Source organism: Parus major, chromosome 3, assembly GCF_001522545.3.
Source record: "Parus major isolate Abel chromosome 3, Parus_major1.1, whole genome shotgun sequence".
In the NCBI taxonomy this organism is placed as follows: domain Eukaryota; kingdom Metazoa; phylum Chordata; class Aves; order Passeriformes; family Paridae; genus Parus; species Parus major.
Genome location: NC_031770.1, coordinates 15,579,870 through 15,592,949, shown reverse-complemented (window position 1 = coordinate 15,592,949; position 13,080 = coordinate 15,579,870). Strand labels below are relative to the sequence as shown.

The 13,080-nt window shown below is 49.8% G+C and overlaps 1 protein-coding gene across 1 annotated transcript in view; it reads left to right on the top strand.

Annotated features, from left to right (window-relative positions):
* Positions 1 to 13,080, top strand: part of GALNT14 (polypeptide N-acetylgalactosaminyltransferase 14) — a 92,506-nt gene that overhangs the window by 63,392 nt on the left and 16,034 nt on the right. Inside the window, exons 6-10 of the mRNA XM_015623271.2 lie at positions 1,258 to 1,379; positions 5,733 to 5,820; positions 6,470 to 6,554; positions 7,950 to 8,053; positions 12,472 to 12,598. Of these exons, the coding sequence (XP_015478757.1) occupies positions 1,258 to 1,379; positions 5,733 to 5,820; positions 6,470 to 6,554; positions 7,950 to 8,053; positions 12,472 to 12,598 (526 nt within the window). The remainder of the gene's footprint in view (positions 1 to 1,257; positions 1,380 to 5,732; positions 5,821 to 6,469; positions 6,555 to 7,949; positions 8,054 to 12,471; positions 12,599 to 13,080) is intronic.

Genomic DNA, 13,080 nt, shown 5'->3' with positions numbered 1-13,080 from the left:
CAGTTGATAGACCTGCAGTTATTGGTGCTCTATAGATCAGTCACAGTGTGGGAATTCAGCCTTACCTTGCTGAGTACATTGCTTAAACTGTATCCCCCAGGGGCTGCCAGCATTTGGGAAGGGCAGGGATGGGTAAAGAAGAACATACCTATGCACAAGATCTTTGGAGTCACAGAGAGATACAGGGACAAGTCTGCATTGCAGGAGGAGACCTTGGCAAATGCTGGATGCTCCAGGCTTTGTTCATGTGTTCCCTCTCCTGCTCAGAAGCTGTTCCTTAACTCCTTTCCCCTAGGGAATTTTAGTATGAGAGTCAGTCATGCATCAACCTGATGCATGGCTTCTCCCTGGAATCCTGTCTCTCTTTATCTGCCCCTATGCCCCCTTGTATTGCCACTGTTTCTCCTTCATAAAGAAGTTTTTCTCCCCTTGAGTCACCAGTGTCTCCTCTTGTTTGCCAGCAAACCATCTCCTTTCTTATGCCATGGTTCCCTTGAGCATCCACTGCAAGCAGGAGAAGTGTTGGAAAGCTGGTTAACCTGCATAAGTAGGAACAGGGCATCTTTAAGAGCAGTGATATTGCTAAAGAGTCTAGTGTGAAATCCATGTGTGCAGCTGCTTTCCATGACCTCCCTCTTTTTTTTGTTTTTCTTTCTCACAAATGCATGCAGCAATCCATGCCCATCTCCAAATTATTCCAAATTCATCATTGTGGCACTGATAAGTCAAGCACCTTGAAAAGCCAACTGTCTTTCCTTGGCAGAAAATGTGTTTTCACTGAGCTGCAGATCAGTGGTGCTCTCAGGGTGGGGGAGAGATCTGGGGCTCACTGGGACACAGCAGGAAAAATTAGTCTGAGAAAAGCTTAATTCTGGCACAAGGTGTTCCCACCCTCAACTCTTCTGTCTCATTCCCCACTGCCTCACATCTCTGTTAGATTTGTTGTCTGCAGAGGGTCATGAAAGCATTTTGAGTCACGTTTTGAACCAGAAGGTGACAGTAGAACTAATTGTGCAAACTACATATTGGCATAAATGCCATAAATCAGTAACCTTGGTTGGAGCCATTTATTTCTTTGGGGATCTTGGGAAATGCTTGGCATACCTTGCAGCACTGGAAAGGAGACTGTGAACCTGGGCCATGTTTTATCTGGGTGGGATTTAGGCAGGTTAAAACCCAGGAGAAGCACGAGTGGAGGAGGCTGGGGATGTTACCCAGCCATCTGGGCAGCAGCTGACATGGTGTGTCCCTGAGCAGGTCTGATCCGGTCCCGAATCCGAGGGGCAGATGTGGCAAAAGCAGGTGTCCTGACATTCCTGGACAGTCACTGCGAGGTGAATAAGGACTGGCTGCTCCCTCTGCTGCAGAGGATCAAAGAGGTGAGTGCTCCTGGGAGACCAGAGTCACCCTCAGGGGATGCATCCCCAGTGTCCCCCTCCTCTTCCTCTCAGAGGGCATGACCATCCAACCATAACCAGCTACATACAAGCATCCAAGTAAGGGGTACAAGGAGGCTTTTTGGGGTACAAAGTGGCCTTTTCTGGTCTTCCTCCACCCAGCAGGCAGGTGAGGTGTCTGTGTGACTGGGGGAGCAGGTGGGTGGGTGGGACAAGGTGTCTCCCAGGGCAGTGGGACTCTAACTGGCAAGCACAGGTTGAGTGGTGATAGGGGAATACGTGGGCAGTGCTCCAGAGAGATTTTAATTAGGCTCGTGTAAGATGCTCAGTGATGATGATTTAAGGGAGTGACGGCTCCTTGAATAGGGGCCGAATTTAATTTCATGCAAATTAAGTGCTAATAAATTGATTTAATAGGATTTAAATTCTGCTGATTTGGGAGCAGACAATGACATTTGCCTTTCTCTGGTGGAGGCTCTTGCCAGACGTGCACACAGAGGCTGCTGGCGCCTTGTCACTCCAGTCAGGGGAGCTCTGTGCCCGTGACCTGCTGGCAGCAGAGCGCAGGGATCGAAGCCTTCATCTCCAGTGCAGATGCACCATCCTTTCCCTTTGCTGTGCCTCGCTCCTTCACCCTTGCTACACCTCTGGCTCCTGATGGCTGGTGTTAATTACTCAGCACTTTTACAACTCCTGAGTTGCATTGACATAAGGGCAGCTGAGGAGCAAGGGGAGGCTGAGGTGGTGGGTCATGGAAAAACCTGCCTGGCTGGTGTTCACAGTGCCCCTCACCTGATGCATCCTGCCTTTCACACCTGCAGATGTGACAGCTGTGATGGCTGGGCTGTGCATCCTCTCTGTGTGTCAGTGAAGGGACTGGGGGAAGGGGGCACAGCACCAGGTCAGGTCCCTCCACATGAGTGAGGCCAGTCGGTGCTGCTGGCACTCGCAGCACAGCCAGCGCTGGAGAGGTCCCAACCTCGTCTGGCAGGCTGGCCACAGAGCTGCTGATAGCTGGAGATGTAATGAAAATGGTCTTTTCATATCATGGATTGTGCCTCTGGTAAGTTATGAGAGCACGTGCTGTGATGTCCCTCTGGAGCCTCGTGGCTGGCCTGGCCAGAGTGGGGTTCACTTCTAAATTTGTCAGCATCACTTGTTCCTCTGGGCTTTCTAAAGGCAGGCATTCCCTGCTTTTTGCCAAAGCCCTGCTTGTACTTCAGTGAGGAGTATCCAGAGCAATTTCCTCGTTCCCAAGCAGGGCTTTTGATGTGTTTTGTCAGGAGAAGGGCAGTGAAGGCAGCAGGAAGGGGGCTGGCAGATCTGCTTTCAGATCAGCTCCAGGACGGTGCCCCATGTCCCGCACCCATGGGGTAGGTGTGCGTGAATGCCACGTGCAGCATCACCAAAGGAGTTCCAATGCCTTGTGGTCTGAATGCAGGATCAAACACACACATCACCCCTGTGAACTCTTCTGGATTGAATCTTTCCCCAGCTGGAAGTAAGGCAGTCTGGAAGCTTGCAGTGCTGCTCATACTGCCCTGACCTTGTCCAGTATCTGGCAGCCTCAGGCAGCAGGGGAGATGTACTACAAAGAGCGTTGAGGAACCTGCAAAGCCAGAGGTTCCCGCTTGCCTGCTTTTTAACTGCTCACAGAAACTGCGGGATAAGGGCAGACTCCACGGTCTCCTCCCAGGCACCCCGTACCCATCCTTGCCAGCAGGGTTACAGTATTGATCAGTGAAGTGTATGAAATGTTACTGCTGCCACCTTCAGGCTGTGCTCAAGAGATGGGCTCCCTGTCCAACTGCTCCATGAGGATCAGCTGCCTAGGAAGAGCATGTTCTCTCTCTGTTGCTCCTAGGAACTATCTGTTTTGTGCTAATGTGGTTTAAGTTCAAGCAAACGACTGCTGAGTGCCTCGAAGCACACACATCACTTTTGCCACCACAGCCCAGCCACCCCATGCATCACTTCTCTCATTTTCTCAGCCAGAGCAGCTATTCCTGCCACTTTCCATGCTGGGAAGTGCCAGAGCCCATGTGTGCCACCATGCACCCGTGTGGAGGTGCCCCTCAAGCTCCACCTCGAGCCTTCCCAGCAGCTGATGGTTTTCCTCCCCACCAAAGCTGATGCTCACTGGTGGGTGTGGGCAGCACATAACCAGCATATGGATTTGGAAACAAGCAGGAAGAGCAGGTAATGGGAGTGTGGAGGAGAGAGAGAGGTTCTGGAGGATCTCAGCCCTGTGCCTGGGAGAGTGCCTGTCTCAGAGAGCAGCAGTGATGGTCAGTGTCTTCTACCAGCATGTTTGCAAACATGTGGTTGAGAGTGTGGGCCTGTGGTCTTATTTTTACTTCTGGAACAAACATCTCTAAAGCTGTTAATGGTGCATTTCAACTGAGTAACTTTGCTAAAAATGTAATTATCCATCCTGAGGTATTTTTACAATATGACTCAACAAGCTTGCCCCAAAACTGGATTTGCAAACAGTACTGGGATGAACCAAGAATGGTGACCCCCAACTCCCAGCTCAAATATCCCTCAGTCTGGTGCTTTCCTGGGAAAAAGAAGACATATGAGGGGCAGCCTGCCTAATCTTTGCCTAATCCTGCTGTGGGGCCAGAGGTGGAACTGTGGTCCTTTTTGTTTACCATTACAAGGTCAGGATGTAGAGGCTGAGAGCCACGCTGCAGCCAAGGTTCTTCAAGGCTGAAACATATTTGTTATCTTCAGGACCATTTCCAGAGTTTTTAGATCCGTACATAGGTGTGTTCGAGAAGTGCATTGCAGAAATGAATTCTCAGGTTTGTGAGAGAGACTTGGAGGTTTGAGTGTTGTTAATATTAATATGCCCTGGTATGGGTGGGTATCAAAAAAAAACCCAGAAAGATGAAGCTGCCTATAATAAGATCTGGTGCTCAGCCCAAAATAAATCATAGCAACAGCTCTGTGCTCTTGAGCATGCCGTGCTTTTCTTTTGAGGGTCAGAGAGACCTTCATGAAAGCTGAGTAAATATAAATGTTCCCAGGACCTGGCAGGGAAAGTGAGGCAGGGAGAAGACAGCACTGCTCAAGGGTAGCATTTTGCAGTAGTGCACTCAGCCCAGATGTGAAGGGGATTTTCTTACAAGAAGTTGTGCCATGCAGTGAGTAGCAGTGGAATTGAAAATTGGGGGTGAGTGTCAGCTAGCTAGAAGTGCTCACCAGTAAGATGCTTGAGGGGCAGGTTTTAAATGAGTGGATGCAATGCTCAGCACACAAAGCAGATGCTTCACTTAAAACCTTCCCCCTAGCCTCAGGCAATTAAAGGATGCTTGGCTGTCCTGGGCTATGACAGCTTGGGGGGCACTGTGCAGGAGCCACAATGGATTTGGTGGGTTTGAAAGGCACATCATGCTTGGATGTGGCTTGTGTTTCCCCGTGTAGTACAGAGGCGCAGCAGACCTTGCCCTTTCAGTGAGATGTTTGACTCACAGAAAGTGATGGTGAGACCCCTGGCTTGACCCTGTTATGGAAATACCAAGTATTTGTCATGCTCAATTGGAAAATCAGCTCTAGTCCAGCTCCCAGCTCACGGCCTTTGGTTGCTTCTTCCTACAGCTGAATTTGAATACTTCTTTGTCAGGACTAATTTCTAAAACAAAGTCTTTCCCCAGTGAGAGAGCAAGCCCGAGTGTGCTCAGATGCTTTCCTTTGTATAGCTGTGAAAAACAATTTGATCTGGTGAGGGTAAAACCTTGAAGTTTGAGCTATAATTGGAGTTTGGGATTTTTGAAAAGAAAAAGGGAGATAAGAGACCAGTCAAAGCTGTCAGAGTCTCTTCCTCCTGTAGATATTTTTGTTCATAACTGTTTGTATAATCTCTTTGCCCATAACAAGATGTTAATTAAATCACCACCAACTATTTTGAATAAATCATGTCTTTCTTTTTTAACCCTTTCACACCTTTGGCAAAACCAACTGTACTGCCATAGTTGGTGCATTTAAAAAAATACCCATATTTAAGCTATTTGGCTGTGTTTTTCCTCTGTCATTTCAATTGCCTGTTTGTCACTTGGACTTCTGAAATCCAGTTAAAAGAATTTAAGGAAAGTGAAAGGGGAATATTTTGGTGAATTTGCAAAAGGCAGAAGGAGCTTTGCATCCAGCCCAGCTGGGTGCCAAGTACAGGCACAGTCTGAGGATGAGGAGGCAGTGAAGGGCACTTGTCCCTAGCAAAACCAGGTGACACCAATGTTTCCAGCCACTTGGTGTCTCCAGGAGTTTGGAGTCCCTTGCCCAGTTTGAATGGTGTCATCTGAAGTCATGGGTGTTTTTGGTTCTGCTTTGCAGGATCCCACCCGAGTGGTCAGTCCTGTTATTGACATCATCAACCTGGACACTTTTGCCTACGTGGCAGCTTCCTCAGACCTCAGAGGAGGTAAGTCTGAGCTTTGTGTGTGTCCTGTGGGCATCCATTCCATGGTGGGAATGTGCACTGGCCTTTGCACCACACCTGTCTGCTGCTGCCTCACAGAAAAGCACATTAACACTGCTCAGTGCTCCCGCTGGCTGCTCCCAGGCTGCCCCACACACAGGCAGGTGTGGCGTGGGGAATGTGCTTGCTGCAGTGGATGAGGCAGTCAAGCAGGACGGAAGGGTCATGTCAAAGCCACCCTGGGCAGCACTGGAAGTGACAGGAGGAGATGAGAGATGTCTAGGCAAGAACTGGAGGATGCAAGTGCACTGCTTATTAATATGCCTGGGCTATTTGTAGCACATAGTATCCATCAGAGCGTGCTTCTGTGTGCACAGGGGGACTAGGTTTCAGCAGCAGCTTTAATTCTGACTTTTCCTGCCTTTGGAGCACTTGACTTTGAAATTGCAATGCAATGTGTTGTTTCTTGTTCATATGTAGTAGTAAAATATCTTAGGCATTGGACTTTTCTCTCAAGAGCTGCATCTCTGTGGCTTAAGTCATTTGAAAGTCAGGAAAATGTTCCATCAAACACAGCTTCCGCAGCCTGCATTGCCTCCTAATCCGTATCAATTTCTAATTTCCCCATGGCATTTCTCTACTCTGGTTTTAGGTTTTGACTGGAGTCTGCATTTCAAATGGGAGCAGCTTTCCCCGGAGCAGAAAGCCAAACGACTTGATCCCACCGAGCCCATTAAGTAAGTCAGGAGGGGGAAGGAGGCACCCGAGTGAGGCAGGACAGGCTTTTCTTATGTGTGTCCCTGTGCACCACAGCAGTGTGCAATCTCTTCCAGGACAGCTTCGAACTTCTAGTACCTCTAGCAAGCTTCTGGCTAGCCTGGGTTTTGTAGTACAACTTCACCTTCCAACAATGAAGCCTGAGAATGCCACAGAGATAGAAGGGGGGTGTGTTTATGCTTACTGGGGTTTTGGTAGTACTAAGGATTATGGTTAGGGGAGAAGGCCAGTGCTGTAGACAGCTGCTTCTCTCAGGTCACCTACCACTTAAAAATAAGGCAGTGTCCTCAGCCCACATGATAAGCTTGGTGTCTAGTCCAGCCTTCCCAGATCAGTACTGCTCTTCTGGACCTCACTGAAGACTCTGAAATGGGGATGTACTGGAGAGGAAGTCAAGCTGAACAGCAGAGGAGGTGCCATTGTTCTCATGCCATGGAATGGAGGGGATCCTTCATTCTGCTGGACATCTCTGCTGGCAGCAAGCCTGGTGCTGGTGTCTGCAGCCCCAGCCAGATGTAAGACATGGAAGACACCAAGTGCTGGGAGAAGCTGAGGGCCTCAGAGGGCTCCCAGGGGAGAAAAGCACTGCTTCTCCTTAGGATGCTGCTGTTAACAGGAGCTCTCACTGGCTTCCCAGAGGCTGGCCTTGTATTCCTGATCACACTGCTGTGTAGGGCACTGTGGAGATCAGCCTGGGCACAGCATTCCCCCCAAGTATAGGCTTGGGCTCCTCCCAAGCCTATACTGAGGCATCCACACTGTCTCCAGTTGAATGGGGATGGAACTTGTGCCAGCAAACAGCAAGTCTCCTCAAGCTATCTTCTGGGTCTGCTCTCCCCCCCCCTCCACAGGCCTTCTCTGTGCAGTTTTCTTAGCTAATCCAAAGAAAGAAAAATAACCCTGGTTTGAAATAAAGATCACACAGCTAGTGATGGCTTTTAAAAAGCCCTTCTGAATTGGCTCTGCCTTCCTCTCCCCAGTGGAATGGTGCTCTTAATAGGCTGGCTCCAGGCAAAAAGCCTGTCTGAGTGAATATCCCCGAGTGCTAAGTGCATTTTTGATGCTGAAGCCTACAATCAGGGCTGTGAACTTCGGGCTTGTAGGAGTTGTGCTGACGGGTGCATTAGCCAGTCATTAAGTGCCAGGCAATTTATGATTGACAGCAAAACACCAAGGCGGCTGAAAGAAAGGCTCAGATGCATTTTGAGGGGTTTCATCCTTTTCTTGGTGAGAAGGCGACACATAGGTAATGTCCTGGTCATGGAAGAGGAGGCAAAGGGAAGGGCTGCTTCTGTGCGTCCAGGTGCTGCGGCAGTGCTTGAGAGTGTGTCCTCTTCTCCTTGTCCGTTCTTCAGGACACCCATCATTGCTGGGGGGCTGTTTGTGATCGACAAGGCCTGGTTCAACCACCTGGGGAAGTACGACAGTGCCATGGACATCTGGGGTGGGGAGAACTTTGGTGAGTTGTTCTTCATCCTCCTATGCCTTGCTGTGTTGGCTTCCCTTTCTGAGTCAGGCCAGATGGATACAAGGTCATTTCAAACTTCACTTTGAATGCTCTGGGTGGTTTCCCTCATTTACATTCATAGGTTGTGGTCTTAGGAGAGTGAGAGATCCAGCAACCACGAATGATGGGAAGTGAGCAATTGTTGGTACTTGGGACTGCCTGCCTTCCATGCTGCTTTGATTTTCTGTAGGTAAATAACCTTCAACCACACAGTTTTCAACTTTGGTGTTACCAACAGATGAGAAAACACTACATGCACCCTCCCTGATCTTATTTTCTCCTTAATAAAGCAAAGAATATGTCTTACTCCATTAATGACAGCATTTCCAAGCTTTGAACTGAGGTACCAGTCCCTCTTTGAGTTTGCAGAGTACCTGATACTGTAGGTCCATCAGCATGCAGCAAACAGGTGGCAAAGTAGCAGGGCTGCTTCCATTCCAGTACATGGGCTGTATCCATTCCTGTATCCCTGGGTGGCTGGATGCTGCCTGGCTTTCTGTGATACTGTCACTTTTCCTGCACCAAAGAAAAAGGGTTGAGCTGACCTAAATTCTGTCACCTCTGGCCCTTATCATGGGACAAGATGGACATAAAGAAATCTCCTGCAAGCACACTTGAAAGGGCACATGAAAGAGGTAACAGCCTGTCCCTTGTCCCCTTGTAAAGCAGAGCTGGATCAGGCTGGACTGTTCTCCCTTTGAAGCTGCAGTGATGCTGGGGATCAGAACAATACACTGTACCCACGAGAGCAAGGGGAGGCACTCGATGTCAGGCAGACAGATCAGAACCTGGCTTTAGTAGCTTGCACCTCTGGGGAGTGGGGTTAGCCAGGAAGGAAGGCTCTTGTGTCGTAACACACACAGCGATGCTGTCAGTCATCCAGGGGAGCAGATGCTGCCTCTTTGCAGTAATCCATCCACTGCTTGGCACTGGTGTTTCCTTCACATGCCTTGTCCCTCTAGATATATTTTATTTATTTATATCTCGCTATGCAGTAGGAATCTCACTCTTTCGTGCTTTCTTTCTGTGGGCGGGTATCTTGCCTGTGGGCGGGTATCTTGCCTGTGGGCTGACCCAAAGTATCTGAGTGGAGGGGCTGTGAGGAAACCTGGGAGGGGAGTGGCAGCCCTCCCACCTCTCCTGCTGGATCAATAACCCAAATAAAGCATTCAAGAAGGGAACTAGACAGGAGAAGAGCAGGAGGGGAACTGCCATGCTGTGCCTGACCTGCTGCCTGTGCTTGTCATTTGTCTCTGACAGCAGCCAGCAGGAGCTGCTCCTGGGAGATGAACAATGACAGGACAGCCTGCTCTTGGGGGAAGTTGCATCCTGGCAGCTTGTCCCACGCCCTGTAACAGAAGGCATTGTGCTCCTTACGCCTGGTTATGGCACATCCTGCAGAGGAGAGGTTTCCCTTACTGGTGCTGTGCCCCAGGAGGATGGTCCTGACCAAACATCTCTAGCAGTGCTGCAGGGTGTACCAAGGCCTCCTGTGATAAAGCAAAATCAAGGTTAACATGGCAACAACAAAGTGTAGGTCTGCATAGCAGCAGGGCAGACCCCATCTTGCCCATTGCCCTGGGAGCAGAAGCATGCCTGGCTCATAGCTCCATCTCCTGCAGGTGCAGTAGTCAAGGGCGGCTTGTCCCATCTCTCCTTTGCACCCTGCTGGCTCTGGGCAGGGAATGGACAGCAGGAGCTGACCTGCTTGTTTTGGGCACTTAGAGTGAACCACAGTCTTGCTGATAGCTTAGTCCTGAGGGGGAGGAGCAGTGCTGCTGCCTTTAATGGTACTGAGGGGGCAGCTGGAGGGGGCTGGAGGCTTCAGGCAGAACAAAAGTGAGTGTGTTTGGCTTTGAAGGAGGACGCTGTAGGTGTTTTGTGTCTTAAATTTACTGAATTCCCTGTAAATGGGTAGTGGCAGGAAGGACTTGCAGGCCAGCGAGAAGTGCTAGAGGTGTTTTGCTGAATGAAGGCCAAGTCCAGCACAGCCCAACATGTACTGCTCACACCCTTCCTGGGGGTCACTTGGAGGGGCCACGTGCACTAGCAACATCTCTTGAGGATCAAGGGAAGCACACTGTTGGTTCCTGCTCCCCTGGCTCTCTGAGCTGACCCTGTACCATGCTTTAGTTGGTGCTTCAGTTTGCCTTCCCTTGGGACACTTAGCTCCTGGCTGCCTGTCAGAGACCTTGTTTGTCACCTGCCATGGATGGCTCCATGAGTGATCCCTCCCTGTGGAAACTTGTGCTTTTATTGTTTCTGCTGTACCTGGAGCAGGCTCTGCAGGGTACAGCTAGCCTGAAGCTGAGAGCTCAGACTCCTCAGCATCTCCTGTGCACTGTGTCCTCATTCTAGTTCACAGTACACAGAGATGACCTCTTCATTAGGCTTTAAAAAGATCAGGCAAGGACTGAATGGTGTATTTCCCTTTTAGCACATCAGGGAGCTGCTCTTCTCCCAGAAGGACCGGAGGAGGGGAAGGCAGCTTGCAGTAGCCACGCTGTGCTCCACAGCTGCTCAGCTGGTTGTCCCCTTGTGTCAGGTGTCCTTGTGACTGACACAGCAGTGCCAGCGGAGTGGCCAGTGCTGTGACACACAGACAAGTGACTGCAAAAGCCACGTGCAAAGGGAGCCAAGAGCAGCAGCTTAGAGTGGCCGCATCCTGCCATAATCTCATTTCCCTGCAGCTGTGATTAAGGTTGCTCCCAATATAGCACCAGGATATGGCACAAGGGCACGTTTTATTGGCCTCTTAATACCCAGCACTGGGGAAAGCGGTGAGGCTCCAGCTGCTGTTGGCAGCTCTTGCATGTAAACACAACAGTGAAGGGAAGGGAACGGAATTTCTGGAAAGGAATACTGCTCCCTGCTGTGCTTTCCCACCCCTGCCATTGCTTGTCCCTGCTGCCAGGGCAAGTTGTTGGGGATGGGATCAAAGCCTTGGATTTTGGACCCAGGCATCAAGGCAAGAAGGCTTTGCAGCTGTGTCAGCCTCCCATTTCCATCAGCTCAGGAGCGGGCAGGTAGTGCTGGGAGCAGGATGGGAGCAACATGAACCTGGCTCCCACCTCTGCAGCAGCTCAGGGCTGAGCAGTGCGTGCTCAGAGGGCTTTGGAGTTCCAGGCTCCAGTTGGCCTTTGCTCCCTGAAGCTGTGAGCTGTTTTTGGAGGGATGGAGGTTTTGTAAGCCAGCAGTGCCTGCCCTTGGAGGAGGAGGAGGAGTCCTGTCCACACTGCCCAATTGGCCTTCCTGCCACAAGTGCTTGTCTTGCCAGTATCTGACCTGGGGACAAGTCATCCTTGTGCTGGTGTATATGAGGGGACTGATGGGAGCAGAAGCTGGCAAAGACAATGGGTGTTCTGCTGTCTTAATTCTGTAGTTAAATGGGTGTGTGTGTGAAAAGGAATTATTAGTTTTGAGATAGATGCATGCTACATGTAGCTCTGCACTGTCAACAGACGATAAAATAGGATTCAAAGAACTGCAGAAGCCTTTTCATTTTCATTTCATCTCTTTTCCAGGCCGATTCTGTCTGAGCTTGACTGTCTGACAATAGAGCTACAGATTCATAGCTTCATAAGCATCAGGGCCAGATGGACCCATTAGATCAGCCATTCTGCTTACCCTTCCTACCTCATCCAGCTCCCTGCCAAGAGCTTTATTACTTCTGGTGTCAGTTGTGCCACAGGCTCATTTTCCTTGAGAAGGGCCCTGTGGGCCAGCCACTGAGTGGCTTGGAGTGACTGGGAGACATTTCCCATACTGATAACTTATCCAGATCTTTGGGATAATCCCTCCCACCGCTGACCTTTGCCTGTGTGAAGGTGTGTGCCTTGCTTGATTGCATTATTGGCACTGAAGGCCCAGAGTACCTGGGAAGGGTAAGCTGCTGTCCATTTTGGGACAGGCGATGGATGCACAGCTCTGTTCACTTTGCAGAGTCAGTGGTGGATTCATAAAGATAATGACAGTTGTAGTCATTAATGGAGAGAATTCATAGCCTCACCTGGTGAACTTGACGGCCCTTTGGAGGGGAGTGACTCTGAAACAGGCAGTGCAGAAGTAATAAGGGAGGCACAAAACTGGCAAGAGGATTCTGCAGTGTATGAAAAGGGACCTGCTTACTGTCTCATGCTCACCATTGTGATAGCACCTGCTGTGCTAGAGACAGGTTTCAAGTGCACTGACTTCAAACAGCTTGCAAAGAAGCTTTGAAATGTGCTTTTAGGGCCCTTGTGCCTAGGAAAGCCCGTCTGGTAATTGATTTACCCCAGTTTAATGTTGCAGAAGATGAAGTAAGAACTAACACCAGGATTCAGACTGCTCCAGGACAGAAAGACAAAGTGCTGAAGCTGCTTCTCTTACAGAAATCTCTTTCCGTGTGTGGATGTGTGGAGGGAGCCTGGAAATCATCCCCTGTAGCCGCGTTGGACACGTCTTTCGGAAGAAACATCCGTACGTCTTTCCAGAGGGAAATGCCAATACATACATTAAGTAAGTGGTTTGTGCTTGCTTTGGTTTTTTTGTGAAACAGCCTTGTAGGGAGTGGGGGAGCAGAGAAGACAGGCAGGAAAGTTTGTTTGGAAAACTTTGAAATATCCTTGGGCAGGAATTTCTTGAGCTGAAGAAAATGTAAGTCAATACATCTGTCCCATAGGATTTCTCCAGTGTCGAGAACATGACAGAAATAGGACATTTATATGGTACATTTCATCAGCACAGAAATGGAGGGATGGCCCTAGCACATCCCTGAGTGCTGGCTACCGGAACATCAAATGGTTTAGACCTTGAGGTCATCAGAACACATTTCTAATGACCTGAAATCAGGCTGCCAGCAACATCTGTCAGTAGCCAGTGACCTTAGCTGAGGGCTCAGTGTGGCTCAGCTGAACCAGAAAATTTGGCTCTCAGTGCCTCTCCGGGATGGGAGCCACACATCTTGCTGGAGTGGGTGGCTCTGTCTCCAGGCTGGTGCT